At 39.7% G+C, this 21,253-nt stretch overlaps 1 protein-coding gene across 2 annotated transcripts in view; it reads left to right on the plus strand.

Annotated features, from left to right (window-relative positions):
* The window catches only part of TESK2 (testis associated actin remodelling kinase 2), a 147,077-nt gene that overhangs the window by 60,908 nt on the left and 64,916 nt on the right, over positions 1-21,253 (plus strand). For both annotated transcript variants that reach the window (XM_047723880.1, XM_047723881.1), the window contains one exon: positions 13,556-13,677. In XM_047723880.1, the coding sequence (XP_047579836.1) occupies positions 13,556-13,677 (122 nt within the window). The remainder of the gene's footprint in view (positions 1-13,555; positions 13,678-21,253) is intronic.

Consider the following 21,253-nt stretch of genomic DNA (forward strand, 5'->3'; position numbering starts at 1 on the left):
AATCAGCTTTTGGTTTGTTGAAACTCTCAGTTGTTTCTTTGTTTTCTATTTCATTAATATTTGCCTTTATCTTTATTATTATACTTTATTTTTTCTGGCATTTTTTGGTTGAACTCATTTATTTTGAATCTTTTGCAAGCCAATTAGGATCGTCTTTGGCAGTATATTACAGAAACCTGAACACATTGGCTTATTCAAATAAGGGATTAATTTTTCTCAAGCAATCTTGAGAAATGTTTATGTTGGGCACCTGCTTAAGAAAGTCATCAACAGGGGCACCTGGGTGGCTCAGTGGGTTAAGCCGCTGCCTTCGGCTCAGGTCATGATCTCAGGGTCCTGGGATCGAGTCCCGCATCGGGCTCTCTGCTCAGCAGGGAGCCTGCTTCCCTCTCTCTCTCTCTCTCTCTGCCTGCCTCTCTGTCTACTTGTGATCTCTGTCAAATAAATGAGTAAAATCTTAAAAAAAAAAAAAAGTCATCAACAAATCCGGCTTCTTCTAGCTTCCCCTGTCTTTAGTGTAGGACTTCTGGCCTTTGGTTACAAAGTAACTGCTCCTGATACAAGCACTGCATCTTTACTCCAGGCTAAGAAAAGGATAGAGGACAATTTCATCAGGAAAACAGTAGCATTTCCAGAATCCCTACCTAGCAGTTCCTACTCATATCTCTTTACTTAGTAGTATGTTACCTGGCTATCTAGCTGCAAGGAAGACTGCCAGATTGGATGTTTTAATTAATTAAGCACATTGCCACCTATTTGGGGTCCTGTTAGTCAAGAAAGGGGGAAAAGAGACGTTGAGTAAATAGTATTGTCTGCTGTGTTTGTTTTTAATTACCTTTTTATTGTTCACTTCTAATTTTATTTCATAGTGGTTTGGAAATGTGGTTTTGGAACCACATCCTTTTTTTAAAAGTTTTTATTTTAAAAATTTTTAAGGTTTTATTTATTCATTTGAGACAGAGAGATACAGAGAGAGAGAAACATGTGCATGGGGCGGGGGAGCAGCAGAGGCAGAGGGAGAAGCAGACTCCCCGCTGAGCAGGGAGCCTAAAGTGGGGCTTGATCCCAGGACCCTGGGATCATGACCTGAGCTGAAGGTAGATCCTTAACCATCTGAGCCATGAGCCACCCAGGCGCCCCTTTTAAAAGTTTCTTTAAAAATATTTATTTATTTATTTATTTATTTATTTATTTATTTATTTATTCAGAGAGCATGGGGGGTGCCTGGGTGGCTCAGTCAGTTAGGCGGCTGCTTTCGGCTCAGGTCAAGATCCCAGGGTCCTGGGATCCAGCCCTGCATTGGGCTTGTTGCTCAGCTTCTCCCCTGTTGCTGTTCCCCTGCTTGTGCTTGCTCTCCGTCTCTCCCTCTTGCTCTCTCTGTGTCAAATAAATAAACAAAATCTTAAAAAAAAAAAAAAAAGAGCATGAGTGGGAGAGGGAGAAAGAAACCCAAGCCAATTCTGCACCATGCACAAGAGCCTGATGCGGGGCTTGATTCCATGACCCCGAGATCAGACCTGAGCCCAAACCAAGAACTATATATTCAACCACCTGAGCCACTCAGGTGCCCCAGAACTACATTCTTTGAAATTTTTTGAGAATTCCTTTATGATGTAGCATCCATGCATTTTGGTAAATATTTTCGTATGGACTTGAAAAATAAATAAATAAAGGCTACTTTTATTGGGACAAGATTAGATCAAGCATGTGAATTTTGTTATTAAAAGGTACCATATCCGGGGCACCTGGGTGGCTCAGTGGGTTGAGCCTCTCTGATTTCGGCTCGGGTCATGATCTCAGGGTCCTGGGATTGAGCCCCACATTAGGCTCTCTGCTCAGCGGGGAGCCTGCTTCCCCACCTCTCTCTGCCTGTCTCTCTGCCTATTTGTGATCTCTCTCTCTGTCAAATCAAAATCTGTCAAATCAAAAAAAAAAAAGGTACCATATCCATATTCATTTCTTTTCTTCTAGAACTTTCAGTTTCTTTTTTCTTTCCTTTTTTTTTTTTTAAGATTTTATTTATTTATTTGACAGAGATCACAAGTAGGCAGAGAGTCAGGCAGAGAGAGGGGGAAGTAGGCTCCCTGCTGAGCAAAAAGCCCCAGGACCCTGGGATCATGACCTGAGCTGAAGACAGAGGCTTTAACCCACTGAGCCACCCAGGTTCCCCTAGAACTTTCAGTTTCTGAGAAGTATGTTAAAATATCCCACGAAGGCTGTGGCTTTGTCAAATTTGCCTTGTATTTTGTCAATTTTTGTTTTAGACATTATAGTTCTGTGTTGTTAGGTACATACAAGTTCATGATTATTATTTCTTGGCAGAATAATTGTTAGGTAGTGTGCATGCAATGCTTTTTTCCTTAGATGAGTTCTTAAGCCTTTCAGGCCCAATGTTTACATTATCTGGGTTCAAATTCTGGCTCTATCATTTACTAGATGTATGATCTTGAGAAAGTCCTTTAATCTCTCTGTGCCCAGTTTCCATATCTGTAAAATGGGGGACATTAATAATACCTACTTCCCAGAATTATTTTGAGGATTAAATGTGTGTGTGTGTGTGTGTATGTATGTGTATAGCAGAACCTACTATGTAACAAGTACTATGAATAATAGTTATATTATTGCTATTATAATAATTTTTATTATAACAATATTTTAATGAAGTTTCCTGAAGTGAAATTTATAGGTGATTAAGTTACTGTCATTCATAATTATAAAGCATCAACATGATACCCTAACTCTATGATAAAGAGTAAAAGAAAACTAAGGTAGTAGAAATATAGATTTCTTTTTTTTTTTTTTTAAAGATTTTTTATTTATTTGTCAGAGAGAGGGGGAGAGAGAGCAAGCACAGACAGACAGAATGGCAGGCAGAGGCAGAGGGAGAAGCAGGCTCCCCGCCAAGCAAGGAGCCCGATGTGGGACTCGATCCCAGGACGCTGGGATCATGACCCGAGCCGAAGGCAGCCGCTTAACCAACTGAGCCACCCAGGCGTCCCAGAAATATAGATTTCAATAAGCAAAATTATTATAGAAAACTTGATGAGCTAGTCAGATGCTTTTACCCTCTTATAAATGAATAGTTTTAAGAGATGGCAATCAGAAGCCACTCCATGCAAGAAGAAAAATTAAAGAGGAGAGATGGTGGTAGATATCAGAAGAAAAGTATAATAACAGACCAAAAAAAACCAAAACAAAACAGACTAGACTTATTTGTATGTGATAAAGGGAAGAGGGAAGTGACCCCAAGTGAAATAGAGATAGCTTGCCAAGACAAATTACAGATTGATGAAGGAGAGAAGAGGAGTGTGATAGATCTTTGCTAACTTTATCAGTGTTTATCAGTGTTTCTTTGTAAAAGGTTTAATCTTTTTTTTTTTTTAAGATTCCATTTATTTATTTGACAGATAGAGATCACAAGTAGGCAGAGAGGCAGGCAGAGAGGCAGGCAGAGAGGAGGAAGCAGGCTCCCCGCTGAGCAGAGAGCCCGACGCGGGCTCACAACCTGAGCCGAAGGCAGGGGCTCCAACCCACTGAGCTACCCAGGCGCCCCTAAAATGTTTAATCTTGAATGTTTCTTTGGGGGAAAAAGTTGGTAGAGTAGCACATTAATGACTTTATTTGTGGGCAAGGCTAAAATATGCTTTTTATTTATAGTTCATATATATATGTATATATATATATATATATATATATTTTTTTTTTTTTTTTTTAGAGAGAGAGAGAGAGGAAGAGAGAAGTGGAGTGGGGCAGAGGCAAAGGGGTAGAGAGAATCTTAAGCAGGCTCCATGCCTAGAGCAGAGCCCTATGTGAGGTTTGATTTCACAATCCTGAGATCATGACCTGAGCCAAAATTAAGAGACAGATATTTAACTGACTGAACCACCCAGGCATCCCTGGTTGATATTTTAAAATAAAATCTAGGGGTGCCTGGGTGGCTCAGTAGTTAAGTGTTTGCCTTTGGCTCAGGTCATGATTACCCCCCAACCCCTGCATCCGGCTTCCTGCTCTGTGGGAAGCCTGCTTCTCCCTCTCCTACTCCCTCTGCTTGTGTTCCCTCTCTGTCAAATAAATGTCTCTCTCTGTCAAATAAATAAAATCTTTAAAATAAAATAAGATAAAGGCTAAACAAAATCACTGTGAATATAAAAACTATAAATGGCTTCTTATACAAATATGTTGTATTGGGATTCAAATATCAGGAGCAGCATTGCCATTGGTGGTTTGATTTTTTTTTTTTTTTTAAGATTTTATTTAGTTATCTGACAGAGATCACAAGTAGGCAGAGAGGCAGGCAGAGAGAGAGAGGGGAAGCAGCCTCCCTGCTGAGCAAAGAGCCCAGGACCCTAAGATCATGACCTGAGCCGAAGGCAGAGGCTCAACCCACTGAGCCACCCAGGTGCCCCTGATTTTCTGAAAAATCTTTTTGTTTTGTTGACCAAGACTTTTTTTTTTTTTTTTTTTTTAATAGGGGGTAGGGTCAGAGGGAGAGGGAGAGAGAGAATCTAAGCAGGCTGCACATGCAGTGAGATCATGACCTGAGATGAAATCAAGAGTCAGACACTTAGCTGACTGAGCCACCGAGGCGCCCCCCCACCCTTTTTAATGTTCACCAATTCTTTTTTTTTTTTTTAAGATTTTTATTTATTTATTTGACAAAGAGAGAGCACAAGTAGGCAGAGAAGCAGGCAGAGGGAGAGGGAGAAGCAGGCTCTCTGCTGAGCAGGGAGCCTGATGTGGGACTTGATTCCGGGACCCTGGGATCATCACCTTAGCCGAAGGCAGCTGCTTAACCGACTGAGCCACCCAGGTAGCCAATGTTAACCAATTCTTAATTATGTTCTGAAAATAACAAAAATGTGATTTTCCCTCAATTTATAAGGTAGTTGTATTTCTAGAAAATTCAACTTATATTAAAATGGTGCAAGTTGGCTTTGTTTTTATGTAAAATAGAGTTAGAATCCAAGCTCAGGCAATAATAAATATGTTCTTCACTTATGTGAATGTCTTACAAGACATTTGAATTTCATACAGCACATAGAACAATGCTTCTTTGTGTAGTACTGTCCTCTACTTTGCAGGATGTCTAGCATTTCTGGCCAGCAAAACTCCCTGTCCCTAGTCATTGTTAAAACAAAAAAACTTAACCTAAAACCTTCAGAAACACTCCAGAGTGACTTGGTATAGCCTCTATTGGAAATTATTGCTTTAAACCCTATTTGTCAGGGTGCCTGGGTGACTCAGTTGGTTAAGTGTCTGACTCTTGATTTTGGCTTGGGTCATGATCTCAGGGTTGCAGAATCAAACCCAAAGTCGGGCTCTGCACTCAGTGGAGGGTTGACTGGAGAGTCATTCTCTTTCTCTGCCCCTCCCCCGCCCCCCACTCTGTCTCTCTCTCTCAAATAAATAAATAAATCTTTAAAAAAATAAGCCCTATTTTTCTAATATTTATGTTGCTATACCAGCTTATTGTACACTTAATAAGTATACTCACTGTGACTTCTTGACTGGAAATCCTAAGCAATTCATTTAATAGTTAACTTTATTTTTTTTTTTTAAAGATTTTATTTATTTATTTGACAGAGAGAGATCACAAGTAGATGGAGAGGCAGGCAGAGAGAGAGAGAGAGGGAAGCAGGCTCCCTGCTGAGCAGAGAGCCCGATGCGGGCCTCGATCCCAGGACCCTGAGATCATGACCTGAGCTGAAGGCAGCGGCTTAACCCACTGAGCCACCCAGGCGCCCAATATTTAACTTAAAAAAAAAAAAAGATTTTATTTATTTATTTGACAGAGAGATAGAGAACACAACTAGGCAGAGTAGCAGGCAGAGGGAGAGGGAGAAGCAGACTTCCCCACTGAGCAGGGGGCCTGATGTAGGATTCTATCCCAGGACCCCTAGTATTGTGACCTGAACAGAAGGCAGATGCCTAACCAACTGAGCCACCCAAGCACCCTTGTTCTTTATTTCTTAATGCTAAACTTATGGGAGAAAATAAAATACATTTTTGCTTAGTTCTTCCAACTTTTGGAAAACTTGAAAAATCTACTTAAAATTGAAAGAATGGTACAATAAACCCCTATAGTCCCTTCACCTGGATTAACAACTTAATATTTTGCTAATTGATTTATCTATATCTACCTATCTATCTATTTAAAGATTTTATTTATTTATTTGACAGAGACACAGTAAGAGAGGGGAGTGGGAGAGGGAGAAGCAGGCTTACCATCGAGCGGGGAGCCCAATATAGGGCTTGATCCCAGGACCCTGGGATCATGACCTGAGCCAAAGGCAGACACTTAATGGCTGAGCCACCCAGGCACCCCTATCTATCTATCTATCTATCTATCTATATATATATATATATATATTTTTTTTTTTTTTAAGATTTTATTTTATTTTTTAAGTAATCTCTACACCCAACATGGGGCTTGAACTTAAAACCCTGAGTCAAGAGCCATAAACATTGTGGACTGAGCTAGTCCGGTGCCCCATCAGTATTTTTTTTTTTAACAACACTTGAAAGCAAATTGCAGATATCATGATACTTTAAAATATTTTAATATTTATCTTCTAAGAGTACATTCTCCTACAAAGCTATAATATCATTATTTTTATACCTTAGACAATTGAACTTAATTCAGAAAAATAATTTCATATATAGTCCCTATTAAAATTTTTCCTATTTGCCAACAAACTTTTTTTTTGTTTTTTTGTTTTTTGTTTTTTTAAAGTAAGCTCTACACCCAACATAGGGCTTGAACTCATGACCCTGAGATCAAGTTGTTGTATGCTCTACCGATTGAGCCAGCTAGGTGTTCCAACAAAAGATTTTTTTACTTTTTTAAAAAAGATTTTATTTATTTATTTATTTGACAGAGAGAGAGAGAGAGAGAGAGAGAGAGAGAGCACAAGTAGGCAGAGAGGCAGGCAGAGGGGGGGGGGAAGCAGGCTCCCCGCTGAGCAGAGAGCCCGATGTGGGGCTCAATCCCAGGACCCTGAGATCATGACCTGAGCTGAAGGCAGAGGCTTAACCCACTGAGCCACCCAGGCGCCCCTCTAATTGTTTTCTTATGATTAGATTTGAATTAAACGTTTTAGCAAGTATATTACATCAGAAGATTGATAGGTAATTCCAGGTGTTTCACTTTGGGTAATGCTCAATGTGACTGACCCCTTGGTTAAGGTGCCAGCCAGCAGATCTTGCCATTGTAAAGGTAAAATTTCCCCTTTGTAATAAATAACTAATCTTGGGAGCATTATACAGATTTGAATATCATTAGTTTCACTTAAAATTATTTGCATTTTCTGTGTTATGTCAAATTTACCTGCGATGTTAAATTCTTATGAGCATATAGTTATTTTTATTAAAAACAATAGCTCTGTATTGAATATTTATTATGTGCCAAGCACTATGTTAAGTAGTTTATATATATTATCTCATTAATCTAACATGACACTATTTTATCCTCCATAGCAGTTCTTTGAAATTATTATTGTCTTGACTTTACAACAGAAGACTTCAAAGAGAAGTCTTTCTAATTAGTTAAATGTTAAAGACTTGGATTCAGTCTGCTCTTCTCCAGAGCTCAAGCACTTTACTACTCTTCTATGTTCTTTAGAAAGCGGTTGGAGCTCCTGTAGTATCATCAGATGAGTTTAAAAGTCAAGGAGAAATACTAATTTTCTCTTATCTTTGTTCTCTTTCTTTCTTTCTCTTTTTTTCTTCCCTCCTTCCCTTCATGTATTTATAATTGTGGTAAAATACATATAAGATTTGCCATCTTAATAATATTCAAGTGTGCAGTTCAGTTCACATTGTTGTGCTACCAGTCTCCAGAACTTGGCAAAGCTGAAACTCTTTACCCAGGAAACAACTCCAGATCTCTCCCCTCTCCAAGCCTCTGGCAGCCACCATTCTACTTTATGTTTGTATAAATTTAACTACCTCAAGTAAGTGGAAGTTTACAGTGTTTCTCTCTCTCTCTCTCTTTTTTTTAAGATTTTATTTATTTGACAGAAGAGAGAGAGATCAAAAGTAGGCAGAGAGGCAGGCAGAGAAAGAGAGGGGAAGCAGGTTCCCTACCGAGCAGAGAGGCTGATGTGGGGCTCCATCCCAGGACCCTGAGATCATGACCTGAGCCGAAGGCAGACGCTTAGCCTACTGAGCCACCCAGGTACCCCCCTCTCTCTTTTTTTTTTTCAAAGATTTTATTTATTTATTTGACAGAGAGAGAAAGAGATATCATCAGTAGGCAGGCAGAGAGAGGGGGAAGCAGACTCCCTGCTGAGCAGAGAGCCCGATGTGGGGCTCAATCCTAGGACCCTGAGATCGTGACCTGAGCTGAAGGCAGAGGCTTAACCCACTGAGCCACCCAGGCACCCCAGTATTTCTCTTTTTGTAACTGGCTTATTTCACTTACCATAGTGTCTTCAAGATTCATCCATATTACAGCATGTGTCAGAATTTCCTTTCTTTTTACGGCTGAATAATAAATTCCATTGTATGTGTATACCACATTTTGTTTATCCATTCATCTGTCAGTGGACACTTGAGTTGCTTATACCCTTTGGCTATTGTGAATAATGCTGTTATAAACATGGGTGTACAAATATTTTTTTGAGACCCTGCTTTTAGTTCTTTTGGGTATGTATCCAGAAGTAGAATTTCTAGATCATGTGGCAATTCTATTTTTAATTTTTTGAGGTCTTAAAAAAAATTAAGATTTTATTTACTTATCCAACAGACAGAGATCACAAGTAGGCAGAGAGGCACACAGAGAGAAAGGAAGGGAAGTAGGCTCCCTGCTGAGCAGAGAGCCCGATATGGGGCTCAAACCCAGGACCCTGGCATCATGACCTGAGCCAAAGGCGGAGGCTTTAACCCACTGAGCCACCCAGATGCCCCCTTAATTTTTTTTTAAAAGATTTTATTTGTTAGGAGAGAGAGTGAGAGTACAAGCAGGGTGAGCAGCAGACAGAAGGAGAAGCAGGCTCCCTGGTAAGCAAGGAGCCTGATGGGGGATTTGAACCCAGGACCCCAGGATCATGACCTGAGCTGAAGACAGATGCTTAACCAACTGAGACACCCAGGTGTCCTGAGGACTTCATCTTTATTTTTGTTTTTGTTTTTTTGGTCTTCATCTTTATATTAATATTTTTATTTTAAATTTTTGGTTGAGGTATAGTTGACATATTAGTTTTTGGTATACAACATAGTGATTTGACAATTCTATACATTATGAAATGCTTACCACAATTAAGTATAGTTCCTATCTGTCACCATATGAAGTTATTACAACATTATTAGCTATATTCCCTATGCTGTGGTTTAAAAAAAAAGATTTTATTTATTTATTTATTTATTTCACAGAGAGATTGAGAGAGAGAACAAACGGGGGAGCAGCAGAGGGAGAGGGAGAAGCAGACTCCCCGCTGAGCAGGGAGCCCGATGTGGGGCTCCATCCCAGGACCCTGGAATCATGACCCGAGATGAAGGCAGACACTTAACTGAGTCACTGCAGCGTTCCCCCATGCTATAGTTTTCATGCCTTTGGCTTAATATTTTATAACTAGAAGTTTGTACCTCTTAATCCCTTTATCTATTTCACCAATCCCACCCACTTTTCTCCCCTAGCAAGCACCATCTTAACCTTTCTTTTCTTTTTCTTTATGATTTTACTTATTTATTTATTTGGGGGGGCATGCACGGGGAGGGAAAGGACAAGAAGACTGCACTGAGTGTAGAGCCTGATGGGGGACTCAGTCCCATGACCCATCAGATCATGACCTGAGCTGAAATCAAGAGTCAGAGGCCTAACTGACTGAGCCACCCAGGCTCATAAATAAATGATTCATTGGCCCTTAAAAAAGTATGTTAGAAGTTTCATTTAACTGATGTTGCCATTGTTTTCACTGTGCCCTTAATGATATGCCAGGCCTTCCCAACACTGCAAGACAAAGATGGGTACAGTATAGATCCTGATCTTAAGATGCATCATAGCCTGGTGGGGAGATATTTATAGACAGAACCATGTAATGAGTGGTATACTGGTGTTACAGATGTTTTTCTGAAGTAGTATAAAGAAGGAAACCACAAACAGTTCCCAGAGAGAATCAAGGAAGGTTTCAGAGAGGAGGAAATTTTGAATGTGGTCTTGAAAGATAAGTAGAATTTGAGGGACTAGCAGAAACTATTCTATGCAGGTGAAAGAATACAATGATTATGAACATGTTTATCATGTCCACTTGCTTAAGAAAGTTGGTTTTTTTCCTGTTTGGTTTGAAATATAAGATTGTTCATCCCTGAAATTCACATTTTAAAAAAAGATTTTATTTATTTATTTGATAGAGAGAGATCACAAGTAGGCAGAGAGGCAGGCAGAGGGGGAAGCGGCTTCTCTGCTGAGCAGAGAGCCTGATTCGGGGCTTGATCCCAGGACCCTGAGATCATGACCTGAGCGGAAGGCAGAGGCTTAATCCACTGAGCCACCCAGGTGCCCCAAAATTCACGTTGTTTTAATATCAAACTATTTTGTTAAAATCTCTAAGTGATAGTTTTCAGATGATGAAAAAAGGAGAAGAGTAACTTTCAGAATGGAGAGACCTTATTAAAACACAGATGTCTTCTGTAAATAGAGTTGGAAAATACTGTCAGTGTGTTCTTTGTGTATAAATGTCTCTTTTAACTTATCCATGCAGGATCTGAAAAAGAAAACCACTTCTCTTTCTTCAGTCACGAGGTACATGACAACAGAATCATTGATGCACTAGGAAGAGAGATGGGTTCCAAATCTCACTAAGTGATCTAGAAGAGGGGAGAGACAGCCAATGTTCTGCCTGTTTTTCTGACCAGAGTTCCTGTGCCTCTGAGTGTTTTGCTTCCTTCTTTTCCTTCTGTCTGGTCACTTTGAAACATTGTTTCTTTGAATTCTAAGATAAAATGTGCTTTGAATTCTAAGATAAAATGTGGTGTCTGTACTGTATTAATAGATATGCTAATCTTCTAGGGCTATTGTCATTTGAAGGGATTTCTTGAGATTGAAGAGTTAAGTAGATTGTCATATTTTCTCTTGAAACTTCTACTTGGTAAATTATAACATGCTGAAAGAATACTCAAAGTTCATAGGTTGATGACATTTTTGCATAGCAAGTCTCTGTTGTACAAGATCTGATATATTTTTTTTAGTTTTTATTTATTTATTTTATTTTTTTATTTTTTATTTTTATTTTTTTTTGTTTTTTTGTTTTTTGTTTTTTGTTTAATTTTATTTTTTATAAACATATATTTTTATCCCCAGGGGTACAGGTCTGTGAATCGCCAGGTTTACACACTTCACAGCACTCACCATAGCACATACCCTCCCCAGTGTCCATAATCCCACCCCCCCTCCCAACCCCCCTCCCCCCATCAACCCTCAGTTTGTTTTGTGAGATTAAGAGTCACTTATGGTTTGTCTCCCTCCCAATCCCATCTTGTTTCATTTACTCTTCTCCTACCCCCTTAACCCCCCATGTTGCATCTCCTCTCCCTCACATCAGGGAGATCATATGATAGTTGTCTTTCTCCGATTGACTTATTTCGCTAAGCATGATACCCTCTAGTTCCATCCACGTCGTCGCAAATGGCAAGATTTCATTTCTTTTGATGGCTGCATAGTATTCCATTGTGTATATATACCACATCTTCTTTATCCATTCGTCTGTTGATGGACATCTAGGTTCTCATAGTTTGGCTATTGTAGACATTGCTGCTATAAACATTCGGGTGCATGTGTCCCTTCGGATCACTTTTTTTTTTTAGTTTTAAAAAATTTTTTTTTTAAGAAAGGGAGAGGGGTTTGGGGAGGGGCAGGAAAAGGAGAGAAAGAATCTGAGAATCCCAAGTGGGGCTTGATCTCATGACTCTGAGATCATAACCTGAGCTGAAATCAAGAGTTGGATGCTTAAATGGTTGAGCCACCCAGGCACCCCTAAAATGATTTTTTTTTAAAGATTTTATTTGGGTGCCTGGGTGGCTCAGTCACTTGAGCGACTGCCTTTGGCTGAGGTCCTGATCCCGGAGTCCTGGGATTGAGTCCTGCATCAGGCTCCCTGCTCAGTGAGGAGTCTGCTTCTCCTTCTGACCCTCCCCCCTCTCATGTTCTCTCTCTCTCTCAATCTTGATCTCTCTGACAAATAAATAAAATCTTTTTTTTTTAAGATTTTATTTATTTATTTGACAGACAGAGATCACAAGTAGGCAGAGAGGCAGGCAGAGAGAGAGGAGGAAGCAGGCTCCCTGCAGAGCAGAGAGCCCGACGTGGGGCTCGATCCCAGGACCCTGGGACCATGACCTGAGCCGAAGGCAGAGGCTTTAACCCACTGAGCCACCCAGGTGCCCCTAAATAAAATCTTTTTTTTAAAGATTTTATTTATTTATTTGTCAGAGAGAGCATGAGAACAGGAGTAGCAGGAAGAGCCAGAGGGAGAAGCAGACTCCCTGCCGAGCAAGGGAGCCCAATGGGGGGACTCGATCCCAGGACTCTGGGATCATGACCCGAGCAGAAGGCAGATGCCTAACTGATTGAACCACCCAGGCACCTCTGAAATGATTTTTTTTTAAGCCAGAAAGTAATGAGGTCCTTGTTACTTAGTAATTTTTCTACTGCCTTATTCATAATTTCTTGGTAGGAAAAACACATTTCAGCAAATAGTTGACCTTCTTTTGCGTAAGACAAAATATTTTCTCTGGTAGTCTCATTTTACTACTACTGAGGCATTTAGAGGGTGAAAAAGTTAATTTTCTTGCAAGTAGTAAAGTATTACAGTTTTTGAAACCTGTGGAGTATGCATTGAAACTCTAAAACAATATTTTTACATGTAAAATAGACTGACTTCTATAGAGGGTGAATGTTTTAGAAGTAGACTTTCTTCTGTGTGGCTAATAGTTTGAATGGTGTGGCCCATGTTTTTTGTGTCTCACTTGAGTATGTTTAAATGATTATAAGGTAATTTGGCTTGGCTTACAATAATATTAGCTCATAAGTTTCACTGACTTCTATATTTAATATTCAATGCTTCTTTTCATATATATGTGTATACATATATGTATTTATATGGGGGAAATTTTGAGAATGTGGCTTTATTGTTCTATAAAGAAAGTTTTATAATCCCTTAAGTATTATACAAGGCTTGTGCATGTATCTTTTCTGTGCACACTTAAAATTCCACAAAGAGGACTGTTAGTGTCCTAAGACTAAGCAATATTGGCCATACAGCGCCAGCCTAATAAATTTCCCCCATTTTTTCCCTAAGGTATTAGAAGAAAAGATGTCATTTCTTGAGGTGTAATTAACAAAGCTTTTCTGGCTGACTTAATGTGAAGCAGGTCTTGGATAGAATAAATCCATCTTCATTAATGGAAGTGAGACCCTAATGTGATCAGTTTATAGAAAAACATCCCTAATCATGTCTATTTTATCTAGAACATCTTGGCATGTTTACATATGGAGACTTTGACCTCATATTTAACTGCTCTCCTTGAACCTCTTTTCTTGTTCTATTTTATTTTCTAGGTGCGTCACCGAGCTTCTGGCCAAGTGATGGCTCTTAAGATGAACACACTGAGCAGTAACCGGGCAAACATGCTGAAAGAAGTTCAGCTCATGAATAGACTCTCCCATCCCAACATCCTTAGGTAATGGCTTTTCCTTCCTTCTGGGGATCAGTGAGAAAGCTTAAACATTATTGGAGGCCTGTTAGAATAGCATTAACAGCTAAAAAGAGGGATTCACAAATCTTGCTGGGGTTTAGTGTGTTATAGGTCTTTTTCTGCATGTTAAGTATTAATTTTCTGGTAATTAGCTGCATTTAATAAAGCAACTTCCTTCTGTCTCTCAAATTGCTTTACTCTTAGTAGCAGCTCATTAGAAGTTCAACCTGAGGGTTTTGGGGCAGGGGGAGTTAGGCGAGCCTGGTGGTGGGTATTAAGGAGGGCATGTATTGCATGGAGTACTGGGTGTGCTGCATAAACAATGAATTTTGGAACATACACACACACATACACACACACAAAATTAAATTAAAAAAAGAAGTTTCTTACTGCTCTATTAGTAATTTATCAAAGAGAAAAGATTTTAGTCTTTACATGGTTATTTAATTTTTTTTTTAAAGATTTTATTTATTTATTTGACAGACAGAGACCACAAGTAGGCAGAGAGGGAGGCAGAGAGAGAGAGAGAGGAGGAATAATTTTTTTTTTAAAGATTTTATTTATTTATTTGACAGAGAGAGATCACAAGTAGATGGAGAGGCAGGCAGAGAGAGAGAGAGGGAAGCAGGATCTCCGCCGAGCAGAGAACCCGATGCAGAACTCGATCCCAGGACCCTGAGATCACAACCTGAGCCGAAGGCAGAGGCTTAACCCACTGAGCCACCCAGGCGCCCTATTTAATTTTTTTTTAAATCATTTTATGAAGAATAGTAATTAAATCAGTGAAATGAAGGTATCCCTCCAGGCTATCTATCCTTAACTTTTAGCACTTACTTGAGAAGACATAGTTTACTTATTTATTTATTTATTTAAGATTTTATTCATTTTTCTGAAAGAAAGCACACATGTGTGCATATGCAGAGAGAGAGCGAGCGAAAGAGAGAGAGAGAGAGAGAGCGAGCACTTGAGCATGTGCATGAGGCAGGGGAGGGGCAGAGGGAAGGGGACAAGTAGACTCCATGCTGAGCAGGGAGCCAGACACAGGGCTTGATCCCACGACCCTGAGATCATGACCTGAGCTGAAGTCAGACACTTAACCTACTGAGCCACCCAGGTGTCCCTAGTTTACCTTTTTCGAGTCTAATTTGTTTTATATATAATATGGTTATATAATCACCATTTTCTAGTAATCAGTATCTGAACTTTTCTCACCTGAATTAACTTGGTTGTTTTGTTTTTTTAGTGAGGTGAGTGTATTTCCAAATGAAACCAAATACAACAATTTGAGTCAATATATATTTAAGTAGGGTTTATGTGTAAGACACTTTAAAAAGTTAAAAGTGCTGGGGTGCCTGGGTGGCTCAGTTGTCTGCCTTCGGCTCAGGTCATGATCCTAAGGTCCTGGGATCGAGCTCCCTGCCCAATGAGAAGCCTGTTCTTCCTCTCCCACTCTCTCTGCCTGTGTTCCCTCTCTTGCTGTCTCTCTGTTAAAAAAAAAAAAAAGTCTTTAAAAATAAATAAATGAGTAAATAAATAAAAATCTAAAAGTACTGTTAAATATGTAAGTAAGGCTTACATATTTGGTCAGTGATAGTACATTATAGGATTAGATTATACTGCTTACTTGAAACTTTCTACCTTAATAGAGAATTGTTGCCTTCCTAGTATACTATAGAAATGTTCAGCCAGTATTTTTGTTATGACTTTCTTCCCAGTGCATAAATCCGATTAGCACATTTTTTGAGCATTTAATATAAACCTGGTGATTTGTCAGATACCAGAAAGGTATAAAGACATATATAAAATGGAATGGAATGCTAGTAGGAAGGAGTTTTCATTCTAACCGGGGATCTTGGACTTACATACATGAAAAGAGAACTAATAAAATCAGCTAGGACCTCTCCACTTGGGTAGAATAAACGCTACGAGCTATAGAAGTTCAAAGGAGTGAGAGATTACATTAGCTTGGCAGAGTTAGGGAAGCTTTTTTGGAGGAGGTCGACTAGAACTAGAACTTGAATTTTATTTTTTTTTAAAAGATTTTGTTTATTTATTTATTTGAGAGAGAGAGTGAGAGAGTAGAAGCAGGGGGAGGGGCTGAGGGAGAGTGAGAAGCAGACTCTGCATTGATCAGGGAGCCCCATGTGGGGCTTCATCCCAGGACCCTGACATCATGACCTGAGCTGAAAGCAGTATTTAACCAACTGAGCCACCCAGGTGCCCTGTAACTTGAATTTTATTTTATTTATTTTTATTTATTTATTTATTTATTTTTTAAAGATTTTTTTTTTTTTTTAATTTATTTGACACACAGATTACAAGTAGGCAGAGAGAGACAGGAGGAGGAGGCAGGCTCCCTGCTGAGCAGAGAGCCCGATGCGGGACTCGATCCCAGGACCCTGAGATCATGACCTGAGCCGAAGGCAGAGGCTTTAACCACTGAGCCACCCAGGCGCCCTGTAACTTGAATTTTAGTAGGATTTTAGGAGAGAGGGAAGGAATTCTGAAGAAGCAGAATAGTAATTAAGCACAGAGGTGAAAGTGCAAAGCTTTTTGAAGAATCAGTGAATAAAAACCCATTTGCCTAATAATAGTAATAATGAGAAAACCACCATTTATTGAAGGCTTGTATGCTGGATCTTTACCTATTTAAAGATTTAATCTTGGGGTGCCTGGGTGGTTCAGTTCATGATCCCAGGGTTCTGGGATCAAGCTGTCGCATAGGGCTTCCTGCTCAGCAGAGAGCCTGCTCGTCCCTCTCCCTCTGCCCCTCCCCCTGCTCTTGCTCTCTCTCTCTCTCAAATGAATAAATAAAATACAATAAAAAAAGATTTAATCTTGGGACGCCTGGCTGGCTCAGTCAGTTAAACGGCTGCCTTCAGCTCGGGTCATGATCCCAGGGTCCTGGGATGGAGTCCCGCCATCAGGCTCCTTGCTTGGTGGAGAGCCTGCTTCCCCCTCTCCCTCTGCCTGCCACTCTGCCTACTTGTGCTCTCTCTCTCTGTCAAATAAATAAATAAAATCTTAAAAAAAAAAAAGATTTAATCTTCACATCTAATCACCATTGAAGGAACTGAGGCTAAGAGATTATATGTTGGCCAAGATCTGTGACTTTGAGGCCTGGGCTCTTTCTACCATGTTTCTCCTAGATGAACTGAGGTCGATAGCATAATATTGGTAAATAAAGGTGGAAACCTAATGCAGTTATGCAGGAATGGCTTTCATAAAGCCAAAAAGAGTATATTTTATGCTCTTTGTAATGGATTCTGAGCAGGGACTAGGGTGGTAGAGGGTAACTGATAGCAAATGCAGAAGGGTTTAATGTTGGGTAGGCTCGTGGCTAAGAGATCAGTGAGGGGGCCTCTGTGATGTTTGAGGGTGAGATGGTTGAGTCTTGATTTGATATTCTGCTTAGGAATTTTTAAGCTGATTGTATTTTCATCTTGCTTAAAAATAATATTTTTAATATTTTTGTCATTTTTATAGCAATGATACGTCTTCACTATGGGACATTTAGAAAATAGAGTTAGCAAAACAAGAAAATTAAAATTACCCTTTATCTCGGTGCAAAGGGATCAAACTGTTGTTAACATTTAGTGTATTTCTTGACAGTCTTTTTTATTTTACTATTTTTCATATTCTCTTTACTGTGAACTTGACTAGTGAATACATGAGAAGAATGACTTCAAATAAATTTTACTCTATCACAGCAAAAATTTTAAATACAGTCATTGTATAATAGAAGTAGAATGGTATAGTATAATGGTTAAAAGTGAAGGTTCTAGGGGCACCTTTGTGGCTCAGTTGGTTAAGTGTCTGACTTCAGCTTAGGTCATGATTTCAGGGTCCTGGTGGGACTGAGCCTTGGAGTCCAGAGTCTGGCTTTGCAGTTCTGCACTCAGCAGGGAATTTGCTTTTCCCTTTCCCTCTGCCTAGCCTCATGCACGTGCACTCTTTTTTTCTCTCTCTCTCTCTCAAATAAATAAATAAATAAATAAAATCTTAAAAAAACAAAACAAAACAAAAACAACCCAAGGCTCTAGATTCTAGATCAAGCTGCCTGGATTCAAATCCTGGATCTTGGGAAAGTTACTTAATCTGGCTGAGTTTTCATTTTCCCATCTATAAAATGAGAGTAATGACAGTAAATACATTATAGAATTGTTATTTAAGGTTAATTAAATTAGTCCATATAATACACATATAGTATCTGGCTTTTGTTAAGTGTGCAGTAAATGTTAGCTACTATTATTAGTTTCTTTTTCTCTGGCTTGTTTTGTGTCTTTTTTAAAGATCTTTATTTGAAAGAGAGTGAGTGAAAGAGAGAGAGAGAAAATGAGATGGGGGAGGGCCAGAGAAAGAAGCAGACTCTCCACTGAGAGGGGAGCAAGATGGAGTGGGACTTGATCCAGGGACCCTGGGGATCATGACCCAAGCGAAAGGCAAACACTTAACTGACTGAGCCACCCAGGCGTCCTCTTTTGTTAGTTTTTTTTTAATGGCCCATGGAAACCTGTCTATTGTCATTCATTCACTAACCAAATATTTGTTGAGTGCTGCTGTTTTTAATACATTCAAAGATTTTCTGCTTGAATAATGCTGTTGAATAGAACTTTCTGCAGTAATGGGAATGCTCTTTATTGGTGCTGTCCAGTAGCCACATGTGGCTAATAAGCATTGAAATGGGGCTAGTGGGAATAAGGAACTGAATTTTTTATTTGATTAAATGGCCATGTGAAGCTACTGGCTACTGTGCTGGAAAATACTGGGCTAGAGTCCATCTAGATCTTTGCTCTTGTTTTGCTTAATATGTATGTCCAGCCTAGGAACATGGTGTGATGAGACCAGTGATACCATTCCTATTCTGATGTCCCTTTGATCTACTTTCTTAGCCTGTCTCTTTTTGTTTTCGCTGCTCAGGAATGACACACCCCTCCCTTTTAACTTTCAACAGTATTTTTCTTTGCTTTCAGCTAAGTTTTCTGATATGTAAAAGATAGTGCTAACTCTGTCTTGATCTTGGCAATAAGCCAGCATATGAGATACTACATAAAAGCCAGTAGATCTGTTGTAATCCACAGAAGGTACATACTGCATAAAAATTATTATAATTATTGTTAACTATGGTGGATGTGCACTGCGATGATGACTCTGTTCTGCATAAGCCATCTGTCTCAAATATTCTGTGGTTAAAAGCCTGGAAATAGATTACTTTTTTTTTTTTAAGATTTTATTTATTTATTTGACAGAGAGCACAAGTAGGCAGAGAGGCAGGGAGAGACAGAGAGAGGGGGAAGCAGGCTCTCGGCCGAGCAGAGCCCGAAGCGGGGCTCAATCCCAGGACCCTGGGACCATGACCTGAGCCAAAGGCAGAGGCCTAACCCACTGAGCCACCCAGGCACCCCAGATTACTTTTTTAAAAGAAGCTTCTAAATTCTACCTCTGAAACTAATAATACAGTATATGTTAATTAAATTGAATTTAAATAAAATTAATTTTAAAAGCTTCTAATTGTTCATATTTTTCATGTCTTTGTGTCTTTACTTTTATTGTTTATTTTGAACACAACAAAAGGAAATTATCCTACCAGTGGCCTAGAGGGAGCAGTCTTCTTGGCTTTCATTATTCTGGGGAGTGCTAACTATAGCCTTGAAAACATTTATTATACTTCCTTAGGAGACCTTAAATATGAAACTAAGCACGACTATGTTCCATTCTAAATGCTTTTCTAGTTGTCTTAGAAATTTACTATTAAATACTTTGTTTTTATAATTTAAATTTTTTGTTACTATTTGTTAGGCTTTTAGTCTGCTTTCAAGCTGTGACACAAGCTCTCCTTTATAGGTACAGAAGTTGAGGCAGAAATATGAACCAAGGTTTTCCCTCAAATTGAGATTCTTAGATTTTATTATTTTTTATTTTTATTTATTATTTTATTATTTTTAATTTTTTTATTTTTAAAAATTAATTTATTTGTCAGAGAGAGAGAGAGAGAGCGAGCGAGCACGGGAGAACACAAGCAGGCAGAGACAGAGAGAAGCAGGCTCCCCACTGAGCAAGGAGCCCAATGCAGAACTCGATCCCAGGACCCTGGGATCATGACCTGAGCCGAAGGCAGCGGCTTAACCAACTGAGCCACCCAGGCGTCCCGTATTTTATTTTTTTTAAAGATTTTGTTTATTTATTTGACAGAGAGAGAGAGAGAGACAGTGAGAGACGGAATACAAGCAGGGGAGTAGGAGAGGGAGAAGCAGGTTTCCCGCGGAGCAGGGAGCCCGATGTGGGGCTCCATCCCAGGGTCCTGGGATCATGACCTGAGCCGAAGGCAGATGCCCAACAACTGAGCCACCCAGGCGCCCCTTATTTTATTTTTTTAAAAGATTTTATTTATTTATTTGACAGAGAGACAGATCACAAGTAGGCAGAGAGGCAGGCAGAGAGAGAAGGGGAAGTAGGCTCCGTGCTGAGCAAAGAGCCAGTTACGGGACTTGATCCTAGGACGCTAGGATCATGACCTGAGCCAAAGGCAGAGGCTTTAACCCACTGAGCCACCCAGGCGCCCCGAGATTCTTAGATTTTAAATGGGGGAAAAGCTCTTCTCTCAGAACCCTCGGTATTTCACAGACGTGTTTCCTTAGAGGCTGACCCCTGAGGGGAGGGGTATTGCTGAGCCGAGTAGGTTTCTGGTTCCCCACTTGGCTTCACCCAGCCAAAGCAGTTCTACTTTTTCTGTTTTTCCTTTCTTTCTTTCTTTCTTTCTTTCTTTCTTTCTTTCTTTCTTTCTTTCTTTCTTTTTCTCTGTTTTATGTTAAACTTCTGTATAAGAATTTTAAAGAAAAGGTCTCCTGCTTGAAAACAAGGAACGGGTCAAAAATCACTACACTGGTGATTTGGAAAGTTTTCATGGGAAGGATGGCTATCTGCGTGACCTGCCGGATGGTGGGCATCTAATCCTCTGGGCAAGCTTTGGTCCTCTGCTGGCACAGCTATTTTGTGCCCAGCAGGAGTTAGTGAGCCGAACTTCTGCAATTGTATTTCTCATTTTCTTGACCCCCAACCTCACTTCCTCTTTTTCCTTTTATCATTCTCCCTCCTAAGATTTCTAGTTGGAAGGAAAAGAATGGGCCTGGTAAGTTATAGAGGCAGTAGGTGTGTATATTTTGTTTGTGTATATATGTGTGTATGTATATATATATATTTTTTTAAATTTCTTTTTTAAAGATTCTATTTATTTATTTGACAGAGAGAGAAATCACAAGTAGGCAGAGAGAGAGGCAGGCAGAGAGGGGGGAGAAGTAGGCTCCCCGCTGAGCAGAGAGCCCAATGTGGGCCATGATCCCGGGACCCTGAGATCATGACCTGAGCCAAAGGCAGAGGCTTAACCCACTGAGCCACTCAGGCGCCCCTTAATTTTTTATTTAAAATTTTTAAGGTTTTTAATTTATTCATTAGAGAGCACAGACAAGCAGGGGCGGAGGCAGAGAGAGAGGGAGAAGCAGACTCCTGGCTGAGCTAGGCGCCCAATGACATGGGGCTCAATCCCAGGACCTGGAGATCATGA

The sequence above is a fragment of the Lutra lutra genome, chromosome 4, assembly GCF_902655055.1.
Source record: "Lutra lutra chromosome 4, mLutLut1.2, whole genome shotgun sequence".
Classification (NCBI taxonomy): domain Eukaryota; kingdom Metazoa; phylum Chordata; class Mammalia; order Carnivora; family Mustelidae; genus Lutra; species Lutra lutra.